We start from the raw sequence: 21218 nt of genomic DNA on the forward strand, positions 1-21218 counted from the left end.
TTCCGGTAACTTTTCAGTAAAACCAACCGGTGGGGGTGGGCGGGTGGGGGGTGTGTGAGAGAAAGGAAGGCTAAGCCCCCTCCTCCTTCAGCTACAACCATGTTGAGTAATTTAATCTACTGGGATTTTTTGTTTGGTTTTTTGTTGTTGCATTATGTAACATGCATGTGGAAATGCCAGGTTGCTTTCTTATGTTATCATCTGGTTAACAGAGGCTCACATGGACTACTAAGGCACTCTCTTAGGTCAGACAGTATGTTAATAGCTTTTGGCTGCTGGCTTAACAGCAATCCATTGTAATTCTTGAAGTTCCAAAATAGGGGAAAACAGCAATTTATTTCTTTATCTTGTAATCTTTATGCCATTAATGGATGAAATATCATCTCATTATTCCAATCCATTTGTATGCTTTTACAGAGAGATTTTGAGGGAAGAAGGTCCAAGTCATTCATCGATAGTCATTATTCTGATACCGAATGTATCACGAAAGAGAACAGGAATGACAACCTCTCTAATGTTTGGGTTTTACCAGGAAGCACTGGCTCAGTATTTTCTCTCTCTATTAAGGGTAGGCTTGTGCAAATATCCTATTCACTTTGGACAAAGAACTACCACCTTTCAGAGAAATTCTGAGTAAAAAAATCTACAGGAAAATCCTTATGGGTCATAGAGAACCTTTCCCAAAAGTTTGTGTGCTTTGCCCCAGAAAAGCAGAGTTAAAACACAAGGGTAACACAAAAGGACCCTGAGCCTGGGAGCACAAAAGTAAGACTTAAAGGCTTAGTATTTGTGAGCATTCGAACAGTGGCAATTTGATGAAATTCACACAAGCCTAATTACAGATCAAATAGATTTGCTCAATGTCAGGCTGTTCCAATCTAACTAAGCCAAGTGATCAGGTTATTTTCTTTAACTCGGAAAATCTTTGTAGTGCACTGTGTGTAACTCCCTATCTTTCAAACAATACCTGGTCTTGACATTTGGGACAGATCCACATGCCCTTGGGAATGGTTTTCAGAGGTGGGTCCAGACAGTCCAGGTGATACACACGTGAACATGTGTCACACATCAGCAACTGCCCGCTTTTCCTGCAAACACTGCAAAAATCCTCATGGATATCGCCCTATAAAATTGAGGGAAGGGGGTGAGAAAGAAGAAGGCAAAAAGTGAACTTTGACCTTTGACATCTACATCCTAGTTGAATGTAAACTCTTCCGCACAAGCTACAGCTATGGGATTCCATATGGCTAAGTTCTTTTTAGGAGGTGTAACCGGAAAACCAGCGAAGATGACAGAAGTACAACTCCCTCTGCCCTCCCCAGGTCAGAGGCCCTAGTGAACATTTGTTACCACAGCCTCTAGTAACAATCCCTACCCCACCATCCATCTTAGTTAGGAAGATTTTCAGTGGTTTTAGCCTGCACTGGTAAGATACCCACTTTCCTTGGTCCTTCTAATCTTTGGATGTAAGCACAGCTCCATGTGGGGAGCATACAAATGAGGTTGCCTCGTGTCCACAGTCTTTCCTAAGAAACCCACAGAGGGCAATATTGAACTTTAAAACAACACCAGCAAGTATTTAGAGCACATATATGACATTTTTTCAAACTGTTACACTGAAAGAGAAAAGTGCTCTGATTTGTAAATTAAAAAGAATGGACCCAATTCATCCCTGAGGTAACTCCTTTAACTTCACTGAAGTTACATCAGGATACATTTAGCCCATTATATTTTAAAAATCCATTGCCCCAGCGTCACAATGACTACTGATTTCTACTTCATCATTAGCCCAGGGCTGTGAGGAGCAGAACGAGGGGATATCAAGAGTTCACACAACCAAGAGGGAAAAATGTTATTTTCAGCCATAAGAAGCTTTCACAAGGAACTGAAAAGTTAGTAGATAGTGTCCTTTTAAAAATCTATGTTTTACTATTTTTGCATTATTAGTGGAGGCACTTCCTTTCCCCAACTATTCACGCCCCAAAGACCCTCCCCCACAATGCAAAATTCATGGCAAGGTTAGGTTTGTTTTTCTCTCTTTATTCCCCTCTCTCTTTCCTCCCATCATTCCCATCTCATGCTTTTGTGATTTTTAATAAGTAGATGTTTGAACAGAAGAACACACAAGGAAAACACCCAAACTCTACCCTTTATCCACCTGCGGGCTGCTCTGGCACCTTGCCACACCTAAGACCCAATGTCTCAAGCCCTTGGCACGCGCAATTTCCATTGACTTCAATGATGTTCCGTACACACAACGCTTATAGGATCTTAACCCTAATTTGTCTAAAATGAAGCAAATTGTAGCTGCATGCCTCTTTAGTATGAAATATTGGGGCATGCAATGTTCCATTTTGACTTGAGTAGCCTGTTCACATGTTGGAGGAGTTTTGCCATTTTAGAATCATGCTAGACTTTGCCTCGCTCCTATATAGTATGTGGCTGGGCAAGAAAAAGTGGATTTTTTCTTTATTAGCGATAATTAGGGCCCTACCAAATTCACAATCCATTTTGGTTAATTTCACAGTCATAGGATTTTAAAAATCATAAATTTCATGATTTCAGCTATTTAATCTGAAATTTCATGGTGTTGTAATTGTAGGGATCCTGACCCAAAAAGTAATTGTGGGAGGAGGGGGGTTGCAAGGTTATTATGGACGGGAGGGGGTTGCGGTACTGCTACCCTTACTTCTGCGCTGGTGCTGGCGGCAGTGCTGCCTTCAGAGCCAGGCAGGTGGAAAGTGGTGGCTGCTGGCCGGGAGCCCAACCCTGAAGGCAGAGCCACTGCTAGCACCAGCACAGAAGTGAGGATGGTATGGCATGGTATGGTATGGCCACCCTTACTTCTGCGCTGCTGCCTGCAGAGCTGAGCCCTCAGCCAACAGCCGCCACTCTCCAGCTGCCCAGCTCTGAAGGCAGCGCAGAAGTAAGGGTGACAATACCACAACCCCCCTAAAATATCCTTATGACCTCCGCTGCACCTCCCTTTTGGGTCAGGACTCCCAATTTGAGAACCGCTGGTCTGCCCTATGAAATCTGTATAGTATAGGGAAAAAGCACAAAAAAGACCAGATTTCATGGGGAGAGACCAGATTTCACGATCTATGACATTTTTCATGGCTGTGAATTTGGTAGGGCCCTAGGGATAATGTATTAAATGTATGCAGCAAGAGATACACCATATTTTCAAAGAAAATCACACACAAATACAGTTTGCTGAGGTTTAACTTTCAGACTCCATGACAGATAAGTCTCACTCTATTGGGAGCTGCTCTTTGTCTCTTAACTCCCAAGGCTAACACTGCTGTCCTGTTTTCTAAAGGGTCAATCTTTCTTGAAGCTCAGTGTCATGTTTTGATTCCATAACTTCCATGAATCAAATGAGTGTTGGGTTCTGAGATCATTTAATCTTTAATACTAAAGAGAGTTCTTAAATGTTAATTGAAGAAGCAAATTAGTGAGATTTCATGCCTCCCTTGAAATGAAATTTGTGTTGCTGGGAAGAGCTTCCTTTTCCTCTTTCCTGCATTGTGTGAATGCATAGAAGGAAAAGAAGGCAGACAGGAAACAAGATAAAGGCAAAGAGAAAATCCTCTGCAATCCAGTCTTCAAAGGAAACTCATCCTAGAGCCTTTTGAAGTTCTATGTTAATGCATGTCCCAATCTTGTGAGGCACTGAACATCCTCAACTACCACTGAACACAATGGCAATTGAGAGCACTCTGCATGTTGCTGGGGCGATCAGTATCTTTCAGGATGAGACCCATTAAACACTGGGGCATCTGATATCCTGCAGAATCAGATCTAAGAGGTGATTTCCTTAATCTCTCAGGCACGTATCAGTTGCTTAACAATTCAGGTTTAGAACTTCTAAATTCAATGGAATGTTGAGTGATGATTCATGTAACAAGATGGGTTAATGTGCGAGGTATTAATTTTCTAGTAATACTCCATATGTACCAACTGGAATGGATACACACACACACACAAATCCATAGCTCTATTTTCATCTTATCAAGACAATAATGCAATAGTGCAGAGCATTTTGTGGGAATTAATAACTGGTGGTGGATGGTTCCTGAACTCCCCCTCAACCAGGATTTAATTCCTAGGAACTGTCCCATGTCTTATTTGTTGTTAATAAATATATGTATAATATGGGCCAGATTGTTGTGATATGTCCCCTCTACATTGCTACACTCTGGCTACAGACTTCTGAAACAGCTCTGAGTGGCCATAAGCAGCCAAGTGTAATGCATGCTGGAGGCTGAGAAGGCCTGAAGCTGGCCCCAGAACAGGGGAAGCACAAAAGGTAACAAAGTCACTTTTGGCCTCACCTCCTCTGTTCCTACTGTAGCCTAGACAGAACAAAAATCAATCCTAAGCTCTTCAGGGCAGAGACTGGGTCTTTTTTATGTTTGTACAGTATCTAGTACAATGGGGCCCCGGAATTTAGGTATCACTGTCAAAAAAAATAAATATAACAACCAGTACTATATGTACATGTGTGTGTGTAATCTCTATATTTAGATATATCTATATCTATCTATCTAGACAGAAGATAGATATTACATCATAAAAAGCCTGTGGGAAAAAAGAGTAGATGACCATGTATTTAAAGACAGCATCATTATGCCTATGCACAAAAAGGCTGAATTAAGGTTGTACTGGCAACCTTAATTCTTACGTCCCCTAACATTTGAGGGCTTGCCTTTGCAAATTGAATGAACATTGTTGTTTGGATGTAATTTCCCAAGTTTTTAAAAAACGTAAAAACTGAAAGATATAATTGTCATCCTGTGGTACCATACTGACTCCCACACATGGGTCATCACCATGATTGGGATATTTAGATCCGCAGCACAGCCCTCTATCACTTCAGCTAACAGTAACTGGTAGCAATAGATGGCTGTTTTCTTCTAAGCAGACCTGACACTAGAGTGGCATGGAGACACATGCGTTGCCAGTGGATTTTAGAGCTATTTACTAGACATCATAGGAATGTCGAGACTCCAGAATAATGGGATTAATTCCAGGTTCTTTAGGAGAGTGCACTCAAGTGATTACAGATCTCTCTGTCCCTTCCGCTCCTTTCTCCCTCTGCCTCAATCTTGCTCCGGCCCATCTTGCCCTCCCCCAGCCCAGCTTCTGCCTCTCTCTCCTACCTCTTGTTCCTACTCCCAAGACCCTCATCGTTGCCCCTCCTTCCCCCGCTCTTGTGCCTGTACCCTCTCTCCTGGCTTCTGTTCCTAACTCTGTTCCTTCCTAGGCTCTTATCCATCCTCCCAGGCAGAGGTCCTGCCCTTGTCTCCACCCTCTGCATCTCTTCCCCTCCAGCACCCTATTCCTTACCCTGCTGCACTCAAGTCAGTTTGTCTCCTTCCTCTCCTCCAACCTGCCTGTGTGCCAGCAGAGATAGCATGGACAGCACAGGAGAGTCTCACTGCCCTCAGTTCTGGTGCCTGGTATCACAGGTACTCCTGGAACCTGGGAGCAGCAATCGCAGTAAAAGTCCTGCTTAGCCTCGGGATGGAGCATGACTAGTCACTCTGCATGTGCAGTCTAGTCAGCTTGTAGAAGACGTGAGGGGATGGAGCATGCTCATTGGAGCTGGATTCATCAGAGAATTTTGCTGCCAAACTGTAATAAGCCTCTACTGAGAATGTGCAAACAGATTTTTCACAGGCATATGGTGTGGCCAAATTTGGGGGGATTTTCACACAGATGTCAAAAGGCAAATCCCTGACTCAAAGGCCATACCCATGCTAAATTTCAAGACCCTGCTCCAAAACATGGATGCAACAAAACAGTTATCAAAAAATTTTTTAACTTGGGCAAAACAAGTTATTTTCCTTAATTTTGTTTTGTTAAATAGCTGAACTGTTTTATTTGAAACTTTCAAAAAAAATTCAACTTGAGTTAGACACCCATCATGGAAAGTTTCAGCCCAAGTGGTTTAAATTTGGCAAAATTGTCAGCAACTGAAAACAGAGTCTTAAAATGGAAAGCATTGGGCAACCTGCACCACTTATAATAAATATAGATCTTTATAAGCTAGCACCATTCTCCGAGTATCCAAGTATATCTTGTGTTGAATATCTAATTAGTAGAGCCCTACCAAATTCATGGCTGTGAAAACACATCATGAACCATGAAATCTGATCTACCCTGTGAAATCAGGCATGGAGCCAAGGGCTCCTACCCTGCACAGGGCTCCAGCTGCTAGTCCAAGCTCGGGATGGGGAGGGATGAGACTTCCTCTTCCCCTGCAGGAGCGACTCCCGGGGTGGGTCAGACCCATCTCTGGAAATTTCCCCCTGCTGTAGGAAGCTTGGCGGTTCAAGCTGTCACCGCCCCCCTCCACGCGGAGAGGCTGCGGCTTGCGCTGTCACCTCCCAACGTGGAGAGGCTGAGGCTGCAACTGTCACACACACCCTTGTGCAGAGAGGCTGCGGCTCCAGCTATCATCCCCTGCGTGGAGAGACTGCGGCTCCAGCTGTCACCTCCCACCCACTCAGGCAGGAGACTGCCAGGAAAACCAGACCTATGGTAACCCACCCTCCATACCCTGTGACTCTCACTTCTGCGCTGCTGCTAGCGCTGGCTTTAGAGCTAGGCACTCAGCCAGCAGCCTTCCTCTCTGTTTGACCAGCTCGGAAGGCAGCGCCCCTGCCAGCAGCAGGGCGGAAGTAGGGTGGCAATCCCATAACCCACCTACAATAGCCTTGTGACCCTTGCACCCTGACCGCCTTTTGGGACAGTATCCCCACAGTTACAAGCATGTAAAATTTCAGATGTAAACATGAAACAATAATTTTACCCCCTGGCCGTGAAATTGACCAAAACAGACCATGAATTTGATTGTGCAGACCTACTAATTAGATTGTGCGCTCCTTGATTAAAAGGGCCGTATCTTTCTCTTTGTCTTCATATATAACACTAATATATTACTGGTGCTTAAATAATTAATATTTTGTATTTCTATAGCCAAGAATTTTGAAGTGTTTTACAAATGTTAAGTCTCAGCACCCATGTGAACTAAGGAAGTACCATTATCCCATTTTACACAAGGGGAAACTGAGTCACAAAAATGATTTGACTTTCTCAAGGATACACTGTGAGTTTGTGGAAGACTATGAATAGAACACAGATCTCCTTACTTTCAGCGCTGTTTTTACATCAAAACACCACTTTTCCTTATAGTAGTTATTAGGGCTGTCAAGCGATTAAAAAAATTAATCGCAATTAATCACACTGTTAAACAATAATAGAATACCATTTATTTACATATTTTTGGATGTTTTCTACATTTTTAAATATATTCATTTCAATTATAACAGAATACAAAGTGTACAGTGCTCACTTTATATTTATTTTTATTACAAATATTTGCACTGTAAAAAGCAAAGGAAATAGTATTTTTCAATTCACCTAATATAAGTGCTCTCATACAATCTCTTTACATTAAATTTGAACTTACAAATGTAGAATTATGTACAAAAAAAACCACACACCTGCATTCAAAAATAAAACAATGCAAAACTTTAGAGCCTGCAAGTCCACTCCGTCCTATTTCTTGTTCGGCCAATCACTCAGACAAACAAACTTGTTTATATTTGCAGGAGATAAGGCTGCCCGCTTCTTGTTTACGTCACCTGAAAGTGAGAACTCAAAACTGAGATGTTCTCATGGCATTGTTATATCCAGCATTGCAAGATATTTATGTGCCAGATGTGCTAAAGAGTCATATGTCCCTTCACGCTACAACCACTATTCCAGAGGACATGCGTCCATGCTGATGACGGGTTCTGCTTGATAACAATCCAAAACAGTGCGGACCGACGCATGTTCATTTTCATCATCATGAGTCAGATGCCATCAGCAGAAGATTGATTTTCTTTTTTGGTGGTTTGGGTTCTGTAGTTTCCACATCAGAGTGTTGCTCTTTTAAGATTTCTGAAAGCATGCTCCACACCTCACCCCTCTCAGATTTTGGAAGGCACTTCAGATTCTTAAACCTTTGGTTGAGTGCTGTAGCTATTTTTAGAAATCTCACATTGGTACCTTCTTTGCATTTTGTCAAATCTGCTGTGAAAGTGTTCTTAAAATAAACAGCATGTGCTGAGTCATCATCCAAGACTACTATAACATGAAATATTTGGCAGAATGTGGGTAAAATAGAGCCAGAGACATATAATTCTCCACCAAGGAGTTCAGTCAGAAATGTAATTAACATATTATTTTCTTTAATGAGTGTCATCAGCATAGAAGCATAGTGTCCTCTGAAATAGTGGCCGAAGCACGAAGGGCCATACAAATGTTTAGCAGATCTGGCAAGTAAATACCTTGCAATGTCCGCTAAAAAAGTCCCATGCGAACACCTGTTCTCACTTTCTGTTGACAATGTAAATAAGACGTGGGCAGCATTATCTCCCATAAATGTAAACAAACTTGTTTGTCTTAGCAATTTGCTGAACGAGAAGTAGAACTGAGCGGACTTGTAGGCTCTAAAGTTTTGCATTGTTTTGTTTTTGAGTGCAGTTATGTAACAAAAAAAAAAATCTACATTTGTAAGTCGCACTTTCACAATAAAGAGATTGCACTACAGTACTTGTGCGAGGTTAATTGAAAAATACTGTTTCTTTTATCATTTTTACAGTGAAAATATTTGTAATAAAAAATAATACAGAGTGAGCAGTGTACGTTTTGTATTCTATGTTGCAACTGAAATCAATATATTTGAAAATGTAGAAAAACATCCAAAAATATTTAATAAATTTCAGTCAGTATTCTATTGTTTAACAATGCAATTAGAACTGAGATTAATCACAATTAATTTTTTTATCACTATTTTTTGAGTTAATTGCATGAGTTAACTGCGATTAATTGATTGCCCTAGTAATTATAGTTACTAAGAAATATGCCATGCAACAACCATATATTGAATAGCTGTCACTATTCTGGTGAGTGTAAATGTGAAAGTACAGATTTTTAACAAATTTATGGAGGTGTTTTTAAGATAAAGGACTCGCGATACATTTATCATGATTTTTGATACATCTTCTGCTCCTAGAATTCATAGGTCGTAGATATTTCAAAAGGCATCTATCACTGTGGTATCTGTTTCCTTTTAAAATCAAAGTTGTCTAGCTCAATTGTTGGAAAATGAGTCTTTGGAACTGAATCCTTTTTAAAAATTAAAACAGCAACATTAATGTTTTAATGTTGCCTTTGTGCACAAACGGGGTAACCTGTCTGTAAGTGTTTTAGTATACAGATTTGTATTACTCCAGGGGGAATGCTGTGCTAACTTGCTGACACAGTACATCATGCTGAACTGAGAGATAATTTTAACAAGTTATCCAAGTGTATGCATATGTGTTATATATTTTAACCACTTATTGTGTCAACTTGCATGTTTCCTCTAGAGTCTTTGTGTTTTTAAAAACTATCATTTAATTTAAAAAGTATGTTAAATCACAGAGAACTGAGCTTCAATATTAAGCAATTTCACCTAAGGCAAGAAATTCAGAATCAGGCTGGGAACACTAGAATAATACGCTGTCCTTATCTTAGTCTGTGGTAAGTAGAATTATGTACAAAATGAGTAGAATTGCAATACATGTGATAACACACCACACTGTTCTGAGAACCATTATACTCTGCTCACAAAGCATGGTAAAAAAAATCACTGAAATCAGAGCTGGAAGAGACCTAGTATGTTACCCAGTCCATCTCTTGGAGCCAGCACAGGCTTGTTCTCTACAGCATAATTTCCAGTGGTTTGTACATTTTCGTCCCAAACGATGGAGATGCTGCACCTTTCCTTCAGAAGTCTGTTCCACAGACTCATTCACCTGACTGTCAGGAATTTTTTCTTGATATTCAAATACTGTTCCACTCTGAAAAGTGACTATTTAAAAAGGGCCCCAGCTTATTCCACAGATGTGCTCCCTGTATATCAAGGTCACATTTCCCAACTTTAGTGACTAAAGTATGTTTTGACTGTTAGCCCTGCAGAGCTGGTAGAGTTCAGAGGGAGGGAGCTGGATTCTATTCCATCTTGTGCACAGTCAGTAGAATTACTACTCACAGTTCCAGGCAGTTACATCAGTGCATAAGAGGCAATGGGGCAGCACAGGAATTACTGAGGACCAATGTTGGACTTTAGAACCTTTATTACAGCTGATGATGTATGAAAAGGAAAGAGTCCACCATGACTCTCAAATCCCAAGGGTAGTTTGCAGCACTGGCAATTGAAAAAAAAAAAAAAAAAGCATCTTTTTACATATAAACTGAGCCCATATGACAGGAGTACCTGAAAGACAAACTTTTACAGAGTAACTTTTCAGAGTAGAAGTGCACTTTGATTGCTGAGCATTCTTGTGTACTTAGTTGTCTCACTCCCCTATTCCCAGTATAGTCCTACTACAGTATTTCCTTTATATTGAGATCTTTAAGCAGACCCAGGTGAAGTTACATTGGCCTACTCTTATTTCTTGCAGTCACCTTTTTCAGAGAAATTGTACTTTATTGTGATAGTGTCACTTAGGGTAATGAAGGATAGATCAGTGGCCTGGGAGGAAACTCAACTTTACTTCATTTATTTGCTTTCTAGGGTTTAGATCTGACCTTCACAATTCTGTCACCATATTTTTTGCAAGGAACAAGAAGAATGAGACAATCTGAAGACTCTCAGAAAATTATTCAAAAGAGGCTGTGCTGTGAAGGGGAAATCTTTGCATTTTGACAGATAAAATATTTTTATCTCCTGCTTTAGAAATGATAACAGAATAACCAGATTTTATTCAAGAAAAGTCTCATGAGTGGGGAGTGCAGAGGCAGTGTACTCAATCACACCAGGACACGAGAACCTCTTGTGATCAGTGCTCTGAACATGGTTCCCAGCTATCTGGGCGATCCGAGAAGTTCCTTCTCTTCCTCCTCTTGTTACAGAAACACCAGCAACTTACTGCTACTATGGTCTCTCTAAATAATAGGACCCATTCTCCCCTTCCCAGTTCCTCACTGGAATACAGATTTAATTCAGTCACACAAGATCTCAGACACTACACACTGAGAAAACATACTCATCTAAGCATGCCCAATGTATCCCAACATTCCAGTCAGTGACTGAATGTCACAGGAAATATCTGCAGTACTATAACACAGGCACAAGAAGGTAAAAGTGAAAGGTTGGGGAGTAAAAACATTGGCCTGTTTCACTGCACTGAACCATGACAAACAGTGTTCAAGGAATGAATGCTAAAGAAACAAAATCTGAAGCCATTTCCAGTGTGGCTCATTCTACACATCTTTCCAAAAGCCAACCCTTCCCCAAGAATTACTTACGTCTGTGGAGCTGGGGCTAGGCAGGGACACAGGCTGAACAGATGCGGGGAAAGTAAATGTGGTCTCTGTCTTTTCATTTTCAGGGGAGTCAGGATGACTGGATAGAGGGGATGTGGGGGTCAGAGCCCCAAATCCCAGCACCGTGTTGTATTTAGGTGGACGACCTACACATTAACAAAAGGGAACAAAAAGAAGGGGGGGGGAAATGATCTTACATACCTTTGGCCAGTGGTCCTCATTGGCTAGCATGAAAAAGGAAATGATGTAGCACAGAGAGGAAGTTAATATAGGAGTCACAAGTGGAAGAAGAGAAGCAAAGATTTCAACATTTTTTTTAGAAATGTACAAGTGGAATTTTTCAAGAAATGAATGCTTGAAGAAAAATGCATATCAGAGGAGTGTGAAAACAGGCTCTGCTAAGGGTCAAAGAGTCACGCTCCCAAGTGCAGAGTGGGGCCTTTTTTCATTCCTAGCAATGAGACTGTCCAGGTATCAGGAAATTGTGCTGGCACCAAACCCACAGACAAGCTGCAATGATTTCTGTTAGTTCAATTTGTCTACTGTTATCCCACCTCTCCCCATCTATCCTATGCCAGCATATACCTACCCAAAAGTCCTTCTTTCAGAGCCAGCATTCACCATTTCAAGTCTCCTTTTCTTCCCTACATCTCCTATAGGTCAGCACCTCCCATCTCAGACCCTATGCCCACTATCTCAACGGCAGGTACTACTGTACTTCCCATGACCCCAAGCACCTTCCAAACTAACTCTACCAAGCTGAAGTTTCCCAATTCTTAGATTCTTTCCTAAGCTTCTATAGTCAAGCACCCACTGCCCCAATCATATATATCTATTGTAGACTCCTTTAGAAAAGAACTAAGTGCAAAATCTGCTAAGAACAGCCTTCATACAACTGAGATATTAGCTATGTACTGTATGACTATGTAAAACTGTATGTGCTTAGCACTCTCCCCATCTTTCCATATCCCAAGTTACTTTACGGATCTGGAAAGACCATAAGGAATAAAAATCTAGGAATAATTACCCAGCTCTTATCATTAGGACCCTATCAAATTCATGGTCCATTTTGGTCATTTTCACAACCACAGGATTTTAAAATGGTAAATTTCATTTCAGCTATTTAAACCTGAAATTTCATGGTGTTGTAATTGTAGGGGTCCTGACCCAAAAAGGAGTTTTTTGGGGGGGGAGGGTTGCAAGGTTATTGGGGGGGGGGAGGGAGGGTTGTGGTACTGCCACCCTTACTTCTGCGCTACTGCCTGCAGAGCTGGGCCCTCAGTTAGCAGCTGCCACATTCTGGCCACCCAGCTCTGACGGCAAAAGCACAGAAGTAAGGGTGGTATGGTATGGTATGGCCACCCTTACTTCTGCGCTGCTGCTAGTGGGGTGCCGCCTTCAGAGCTGGGCACTCAGCCACCAGCCGCCGCTCACTGACAACCCAGCTCTGAAGGCAGCGCAGAAGTAAGGGTGGTAATACCGCGCCCCCCCAAAATAATCTTGTGACCCTCCCTACAACTCCCTTTTGGGTCAGAACCTCCAATTTGAGAAATGCTGGTCTCCCCCATGAAATCTGTATAGTATAGGTTAAAAGCACACAAAAAGATTTCATAGTGGGAGACCAGATTTCATGGTCTGTGATGCATTTTTCATGACCGTGAATTTTGTAGGGCCCTACTTATAACAGTATTTACAGACTGCCAGGCTATATCCAGTACATGCTGCACCGTGCACTTGAGTTCTAGATACTTTCCAGAAAGATGTACATCCTTGGAAAGAATCTTTGATGGTGATGTCCACAGCTGAAATTTCTGACATGGCCTACAGCATCTAGAATTAAACCAAAGCCCTAAAGGGCACAGGGGTGCACAAACTAGCCTCCTAATATACTGCTATATTAATTCAAATAATAAAACTACTGTAGGCCCCAAATCTTGTCCATCCCATTTGAAAATATGTTACTAATCTGGTGCTGATGAGGGGTGTACACTCACAACAGAGAGTGAAAATAAGGACAGGAAGACAGCATTGTGCAAAAACAGTCTAAGAAAATACCATGTATACATATATGTAATCTTTTGCATTTAAAAATCTATAAGTAATTCTTCACACAATGTTATATAATGGATTTAAAGGTCATTGAAAACATTACTATATGAAGGAACATAGCCTTATGTACAGTGCACATATATTATTTCACACACACACACACTCACTCGTTTTCCTGTCTTTCTTTTTTGAAAACATATTTAAAGTAATGGAAGGTAGCACTGGAAACTGATGTCCTTTATTTACTCAGAGACAGTATGCCAGCAGAAGTGCAAATTTATCTATACTGCCCCACCTATGTGCTTCCATCCTGCACTGAAGAGGCTGCCTCAAGGAGAGCAAGGGTCATTCGAATACCTGACCTCTTGGCCAAGAATACCAACTTTGGAAATGATCACTGCTAGTTATTATCATGGTTTGTGTCATGTAGGCACCTGTTCAATATAGACTGGACTGGGATCATCATCTCATCTAGCCCACCAAACAGCCACCAAAGAATTAAAGATTTTCAGTCACTACTATCCTCGGACAGATTCAGATCAATAACTTGGAGGTGAAATGTTACGTATTCCATCACTAATATCCTGAGCCATCTAGTCTGTTACACACACACACACACACTACACTGCTTCATACACAGTCTCAGGTTCATCACCCCACATATAAAATACACAGACCTCCGACTTTAATCACAAACTATACAGAGTTCTTGCTCTTTTCTTGGGTGGTCATGATATTAGATTGCTTGGTCATTTGTTTTTGGACAGCAAACCAAAGAGCAGAGAAGCCGTGTTGGAAACCATTAAGAGCCATAAAAGGCGAGCATCAGAAGTTAGGGAAAGATTTTCTTTTCAGATCTGCTTGGCAGATCTCAGCTCTGATATTCAGCACCACACACAGAAAGAGAACAAAACAGTTAAGCTCCATTGTAATGTTCCAAGAGATAAATTTTATCCTTAAAAGTAAGAGTTTTAAAATGTGATCTGCTCTGCACAAGAACTGCTGCTCTGTAGGTGAATTCCACTAAATAACATTTAGTAGCTATAAGAAAGACCCTCCTTTTTCACAGGACAGGTGGCATTTTAAGGTTCCAAGACGGTAGCTGTTTCTGAAGAATGCCTAAGGTAAGTGGGTAGCTTTCCCCGTGAAAGTGAAAATGCTTTGGGGATCCTTCCCTTAGAAAAGCAACACACTGTGGGGAATGAGCTCTTCACACTCTGAATTTCCCTTCCTGTAAGATTAAATACACTTTCCCCATAATGTTCTGCTTTCCTGGCAGTAACACTGCAGTTTAGGCAGTATTAAGAGCACCTTGGCAGCAACTCTCTTCCATTAAATGGTGTTCCAACACCTTACCTTACACTCTGTTCTGTATATGGTCTCACTTCTGTAGAGTGAGACTGAAATGCTGCCTTGAGCTGCCCCATAAAGCCAGCTATGCTAACCCCAGAAATGTTGGTTCTTGTTTACCATTGGAATTTATTGTGCAAATTCAGTATCACAAAATCCTTCACTTTCACTTTCTTTCCATCCTCAAGGGGACTGCTGATGGCAGACAGAGAAATAATCATACAGCAAGATGGCATTGTTGAAAATAACTCACCTCTTTTACGTGTCCCAGGATGCATTGTGCTGTTCAGGTATGTGACTGCACTCTTCTTACGCTTTAAAGAGGAGGAAAACAACTTTAGCTGGCTAATTTTTTGTAATAATTAAATCTGTAAGTGCTCAGGCAGAGCAGTACAGTACAAACTGGGCTTAATGTCTGTCCTGTTCTTGGGAACGTATCTTTGGAAATGTTAGCCTTCCATTCTGCTTCTGACATCTGGACTACTGCAGGCCAGTGCACAAGCTGACCTCCTAATGGCAGGACCAATACTCACTGCCATTTAATGCCAGGTTTATAATGCGGGTGGTGTGGAGGGGGAGAGAAGTATTAAGCAGAAATAACTGTATTTACTATATAAAACCCTGAGGGTCACATCACTACATTGGTCTCTCAAACTATAATGACAGCCTGTTTAGCTGGGCTTCAGAGATCTTAGTAGGCAGCAACATGGCAGCAGTACAGAATGAAATTGCCAGCTTCCCCCCCAGTAAGAGACTGATACCTCAGGCTCAAAAACGGCTCCACTGTACACTGGATTTGCTGTTGTTCTTCTTTTCCTCTCTTGTCTCTTACTTTGGATTTCTTGTGAAAAGAAAGGTTCAGGTTAGAAACCATGGATTCAGAAAGCATATAACAATGTCTGTGTTATATAGTCTGCAAGCAAGTTCTAACTGTGAGGCTTTCCATGGGAAGCCAACAAAGCTGAAGACAGCCATCTCTACTACACTCCTGGGTTTGAAAACGAATACATAATGGTAAAAATAAATACACTGCCAGCTTGGTTTATGAAATGGTTGGCTGCCCCTCCCAAATGAGAGCATCTGAACACAAATATTTTATAGTGAAGTTCAACATAATTGGGAACCTAAATACAGTAGCATGGGAAGAAACCTCATTGCTATTTAAGGCAAATATAGTTAGGCTTTGAAGGATTCGATTTTTAATCAGTAAATGTCAAAAACATCTATACACACACACAAATTGACAAAAAGGAAATTTCCATTGATAATCAAAATTTATAGATAGCCAAAGTAAGAAAAATGCTGCTTGAAAACTTATTAGAGTTTGACTAAAGGATATTTACTTTGTATACTTTGATGTGATGTTGAGAATTTGTGTTTTAATGGTTATAAAGCTTTAAATTTTTGAATCTCAACTTCTACTGTCATTAATTACTAGCTGTCTGACCCACAATTTTCCACAATTGTGAAAATTCAAATAGATAAAAATGGAAAAAAATTGCTTAGAACCCATAATTTTGTGCAACTATGAAAATTTAAATAAATAAAAATAGAAAAAAATGCTTTAAAATAAGCATTTATATTATTTGTTGAAATTATAAAAATTGATTTCTGCTGAGCCTAAATTTAGTACAGTGATGTGCAAGTCCTTGAATTTCTGCAGATTTAGGCTTGATTTCATTGTAGGTCAGGACTAAAGAAATTATGAGAACTACTGAAATCCAGTAACCCAGCATGTTCACCAATTTACAGAATTGAGAAATCCAGAGAAGGGGTTAAGGTACACTGACCTATTAGGTAACTTCTTCACACATAAGGGCTACACAACAGTCAATTAGTTTTTTCATAATTTCCTCTCAGACAGCAGAGCATGCACTGCCTCCCCAACCATTGATCTCAGATAACTAAGCAATTGCTTTGTTTCCATGTAACAAGGGAAAAGGGGCTGAGGGGGCAGGGACAAGTTGCACCCAGTGCTATATGAGCATAGCCCAAGTGTGATCTTTTCCTTGGTGCAAGGAAAAAAAAAAGAGTGCACTTCACACAAGAACATTTGGGACTTTTACTTCCAATCTAGAATTGTTGAGAAACAGGAGAGCTCAGGAACCATTCTCAGTTACTTTTCTTACCTTCCAGATGGTCATGTGTAACCAGTCCCAAAGATACCATGAAGGCAAGTTTCTGTGTCAGAGAGAGAGAACAGAGTTCATTCTAGTTACAGTCATTATCAGGAGCAATTTCATTTAGCCCAAAGTCAGTTGGTAGCCAACCAACTAAGGAAAATATTACTAATTCTTTGTTCTTATATAGCACTTTTCATCTGTAGATCTCAAATTGCTTTCCAAAGGAGAGACACTAGCCCTATTTTACAGATGTGGAGAAAAAGTCAGAGACAGGGAGAAGCAACTTCCACAATGTCATACAAGAAGTCACTGGCAGACTGAACAGACTCAAGGTCTCAACTCCCAAACCATCACTGGCCCTTAGTAGATACCAGCACAATTCAATTGCCAACTAAACATTGCTGGTTACACAGCAACAAAATCCTCATTGTTTGATTCCCAAAGTATTTAACATTGTGAGCCACCAGGTAGGGGCTCTGGAAACCACTGGCACTCTGAGGACCACAGTTCAAGAACTACTACTCTAACACCACCAAAAGAAGGTTTCAACAACTCTGCCAATTTTGGCAGTCAGAATCAATTCAAATAGTTGGTGCTATAAGGTGGCAAAGATAACCCAATAAATCTGGGGCTATTCCTTGGATCCTCAGCTGTACTTAGATCTATAGGGTCAGCTCTCACTGAGAAAGGTAGAGCTTCTCCTTGAGCATCTCATAGGGTCTCTTTTTGTACCAACCTGCCTTTGGATCTGAGCCCTGTCCAGGAGCTTGAGTTGACACTAGGTGAACGATAGTGAAAAGGATAGCAACAGACCTCTGTCCTTGATCTTACTTAGTTTCCAGGCCCTCTCAAGGTGTGTGTTCTGGTGGATCTGGACTTCAGCTTGTCCCATGGGACAAAAGAAGGACTGGGTACCAATTCAGAAGCAGCACCTGAAAGGTGCTGTTTGAGAGGCCTTTAGTGCCTTTTCTATGAGGAAAGACTGGAGAAAGAATTCAGTCTTATGAGCACAGGAGAGAGGAAGGGGTGCAAAATAATACAGAAATTGACCACCACCATGACAAGTGACTCACCCCAAGGAACCTCAGACACCAGGAGTTAGGATTGACAACATCTTTCCACAGCAAGATGAGCAACATTTGAACCCGTTTTATCTTTTTGTTTTAAAGTTTTGGCCATGTCTTTGTTATAGCAATGGACTTAATATGGCACTGACAGAACACGAAATAATAGGTCCAGTAATAATGTCCCATGATACAATGCTACATATTTCAACTAGTAATAGATTCACTCGTAAATAGCTTTTCAAGATTAACCAGAAAGACTGTTTAGAAAGAATTTGGCTAAGAGGGCAAAAACAACAAATGATGGAGCAAAGAATGGGAAGGACACAGATTAACAACCACACTGCTATTGCAGTTGAAAGGAATCGACAACATTCAGAGCCATGGCTTCTATTATCACTTCAGTTCTAAACATGCAGTTCTCTAACGAGCACAGCTTTTTAGAGGGTCCCTATTATGGTGCAGTTGCACCCAAGAATAGAAATCTGTACTGGCAATACTCAAAGATGAAACAGATGGCCACTATGAACCTAGCTACACTACAACATACAGATGAGTTAGGGAACCTGGTTGCAACATGATTAGATACCCACTACACAACACATTTTAACTGTAACCAGGCCCGATGTTTTCTAGTGTAGACAGTAACTAAGAAATGCCCATTCAGAAAAAGGGATCAGACCATCTGGACTTAAGTTGGGATAGGTTTATAACCTGTCTGTCTTACGATCAAAAGAAGTACCAACAGCAGAGGCTATATGGCAAAAACGTTCCTTTCTTTCCTGTTTACTAGAATAAAGTTGTCAAGACGGTAAAAGTTTTTCAAGCAAGATAAAGATAACTCTCTAGTCTAGGGAATGATTCTACAAGTCTGAGATCTCAAAGGTATGGAACTCAAAAGATGTACTGTATGCTGGGTGAGCTGTTTGAAGGGTATTCTGAACATTTAGGAGTAAAAAGCTCAAGAGTCCACAATTCTGCCAGTTCTGAACAATTTTATGCGCTATTTACATTTAGATTTATTATTCCCCATCCTTATTTCTCAGTCCTCTCCAGCAAGAACACTGAAAAGAAAGCAAATGAGTCTTCAAAAGGGAACAGGGAAAAAAAAGAGATTGTGTGTGAGAAAGAGTGTGTCTGTGTAGGGTGAGGGGGAAATGAGGAAACAAATAGATATGCTATATTCCATCCTGGTTTATGGCATTTTTTAAAAGATAGAATGCCTCCTTTTTCTCCTAGGGAGAGAACACCGAATTTGCTCTGATACCTGTGGATTTTCTTCTCGTTTTGGCTTGGGTGCAGCTGGTGGAGTAATGGTACGACTCTCTGTTTGCTTCTCCTCTGCTTCCACATGGGGTTTAATAGTCTGAAAAGAAACAAGTACAACTCAATACTAAGAGAGCATTTTTTAGTTAGAGAAAAACTAAGTGAAATGAGTAATTTCAGTTTAGTAGAACAACGGAAAAACAGTTGTAGAACAAACTGGCAGTACCCCAAAAAGAGATTTGCTCCAGGAATGTGAGGGAAGTTTAAATAATGTGTCCTGCTTTGGCAAAGAAACAGAACAGGCCAAAACCCAAGAACGTGCAGCATCACAGCAACTCTGGCAACCCAATCAAACAACCACACAAGTGATAAAGGTCATCCTGCAGTTAACATTTTTGGTAGAAATATTTATAAAGCTGCATGAAAAGTGGATTGATTACAGACCAGCTGAAGCCTTATGGAAAATCATTCTATGAAAAGCTCCTGTTCAGAACCCATTCTGAATGGTATATACATTCTCCATTTCTTTCCCTTCATTTGTCATTATGAGTAACATTTGCCTGAAAACTGGCACTGTGACTCCTGAGAGCTCAGATATTCCTGTGGCTTATTTCCTCCCTGAAGTCAGAATCCTTGGCTCTCAACATCACAATCATCAGCATGGTGACCCTCAGTTTGTGGCATGGTTGTGATGTCACAAACTCAAGAGTGAGGAGATGAATGAAGTCTTTAAACCATGATTTGAGGACTTCAATAGCTCAGACACAGGTGAGAAGTTTATCGCAGGAGTGGGTGGGTGAGATTCTGTGGCCTGCATTGTGCAGGTCAGACTAGATGATCATAATGGTCCCTTCTGACCTTAATATCTATGAATGCTGAAGAGAGACAAATTTTGTTTTGTGTAAATATCCTTAATCATAAAGATTAAGAAAATCATACCAAAAGACTGTACACAGATAATTAAATCATTGTTACTTGTCTCGGAATGTTTTTCAAAGTTTTCCTGACTGTCAGCAGTTCTTTAAATAATAAACAAATGGTGTTGACATCAAAGAAATATCAGCATCAAAGATGCAACATTGTGGACGTGCAGCACAGGGATTCATCTAGCTCATAGGTAACAGGCATGCACTGTTGCAGAGCTCAGTTTGTAAATCTGCCTTAAAAGATACGCAACAACCTACCCCTGTGAATTTAGTGAAGTGATAGTGCATCTTTTATGCACAAATTGTCCATAGTGGACAACTCCAAGGTACATTAATCAACAGGAAGTGTCTGAAGTGAAACCAAAGATTTCACATGAACTGAATTGGAAAAGTCTACAGTTATGACCTAATTAAATCATTTTATTTGAAGTTGCGTATTATTTTTTAGGACTCCTTCCCCATTTGCTCTTTCCTGAAGTGAGATTTAATAACTAAATATCTAGAAACTCTATTTTTGAGGCATTTCTTCCATCCATTCAAGCTCAGGTCACTCATGGGAGTCTTAACCAACCTCAAGAAGCTGACTGGCCATTCTGTTTCCCTGCAATTTGAAGGGGGATTCAGAGGAGAACACAAATCAACAGGCTCCAGCATCAAAGCAAATGCACCCGGATTCTCTTACTAAACAGGCCTTGTTAAATATTTTGAATAGTTTTTATTCTTCTACTCTCCATTGTTTATAATTTAAAGAAGTTTAGAAATAAAAAAATATTTTGTTCCTGTGTTTCTAAAGGACCGGACATGAACATGGCTTTTGGTTTACTGTGACCTAATATTGTCTGTGTGTCAGCATCATCAGAGATATCAGCACACCTCAGATGAACATTTGCTGCTGATCCAGTAGGGGGAGCACCAAATTACTAAAGAACTGTAATGATTCCGACGGACCTTTGAAAGAACACCAAACTTTCTGTCCAATGAACTGGAGTTGTCTCTCTTAATCCCGTCTCCAAAGTCATTATATTATTAATATTAGGTCACTATTAGTGGGACTCTGATATTTCATTTTC

The 21218-nt window shown here is 40.6% G+C and overlaps 2 protein-coding genes and 1 long non-coding RNA gene across 21 annotated transcripts in view; 2 read left to right on the forward strand and 1 right to left on the reverse strand.

Annotated features, from left to right (window-relative positions):
- The window catches only part of LARGE2 (LARGE xylosyl- and glucuronyltransferase 2), a 72524-nt gene extending 57978 nt beyond the window's left edge, over window positions 1-14546 (forward strand). Inside the window, exon 18 of the mRNA XM_043549976.1 lies at window positions 14489-14546. Within this exon, the coding sequence (XP_043405911.1) occupies window positions 14489-14531 (43 nt within the window). The 3' untranslated portion in view covers window positions 14532-14546. The remainder of the gene's footprint in view (window positions 1-14488) is intronic.
- The window catches only part of PHF21A (PHD finger protein 21A), a 239400-nt gene that overhangs the window by 4944 nt on the left and 213238 nt on the right, over window positions 1-21218 (reverse strand). For 12 of the 19 annotated variants that reach the window (XM_037900141.2, XM_037900140.2, XM_037900139.2 and 9 more), the window contains 6 exons: window positions 19224-19322; window positions 16899-16950; window positions 15531-15610; window positions 15023-15083; window positions 11353-11516; window positions 968-1123 (listed from right to left, as the gene is read on the reverse strand). In XM_037900141.2, the coding sequence (XP_037756069.1) occupies window positions 968-1123; window positions 11353-11516; window positions 15023-15083; window positions 15531-15610; window positions 16899-16950; window positions 19224-19322 (612 nt within the window). Of the gene's footprint in view, window positions 1-967; window positions 1124-11352; window positions 11517-11571; window positions 11595-15022; window positions 15084-15530; window positions 15611-16898; window positions 16951-19223; window positions 19323-21218 lie in introns of all 19 variants that reach the window. The other 7 variants (XM_037900146.2, XM_037900145.2, XM_037900142.2 and 4 more) reach the window with 2 other exon arrangements.
- LOC122466444 lies at window positions 18700-20924 on the forward strand. The gene is made up of 3 exons (XR_006291923.1): window positions 18700-18841; window positions 19069-19073; window positions 19202-20924. It is a non-coding gene; the product is annotated as an uncharacterized LOC122466444 (long non-coding RNA).

The sequence above is a fragment of the Chelonia mydas genome, chromosome 6 (assembly GCF_015237465.2).
Source record: "Chelonia mydas isolate rCheMyd1 chromosome 6, rCheMyd1.pri.v2, whole genome shotgun sequence".
Classification (NCBI taxonomy): domain Eukaryota; kingdom Metazoa; phylum Chordata; order Testudines; family Cheloniidae; genus Chelonia; species Chelonia mydas.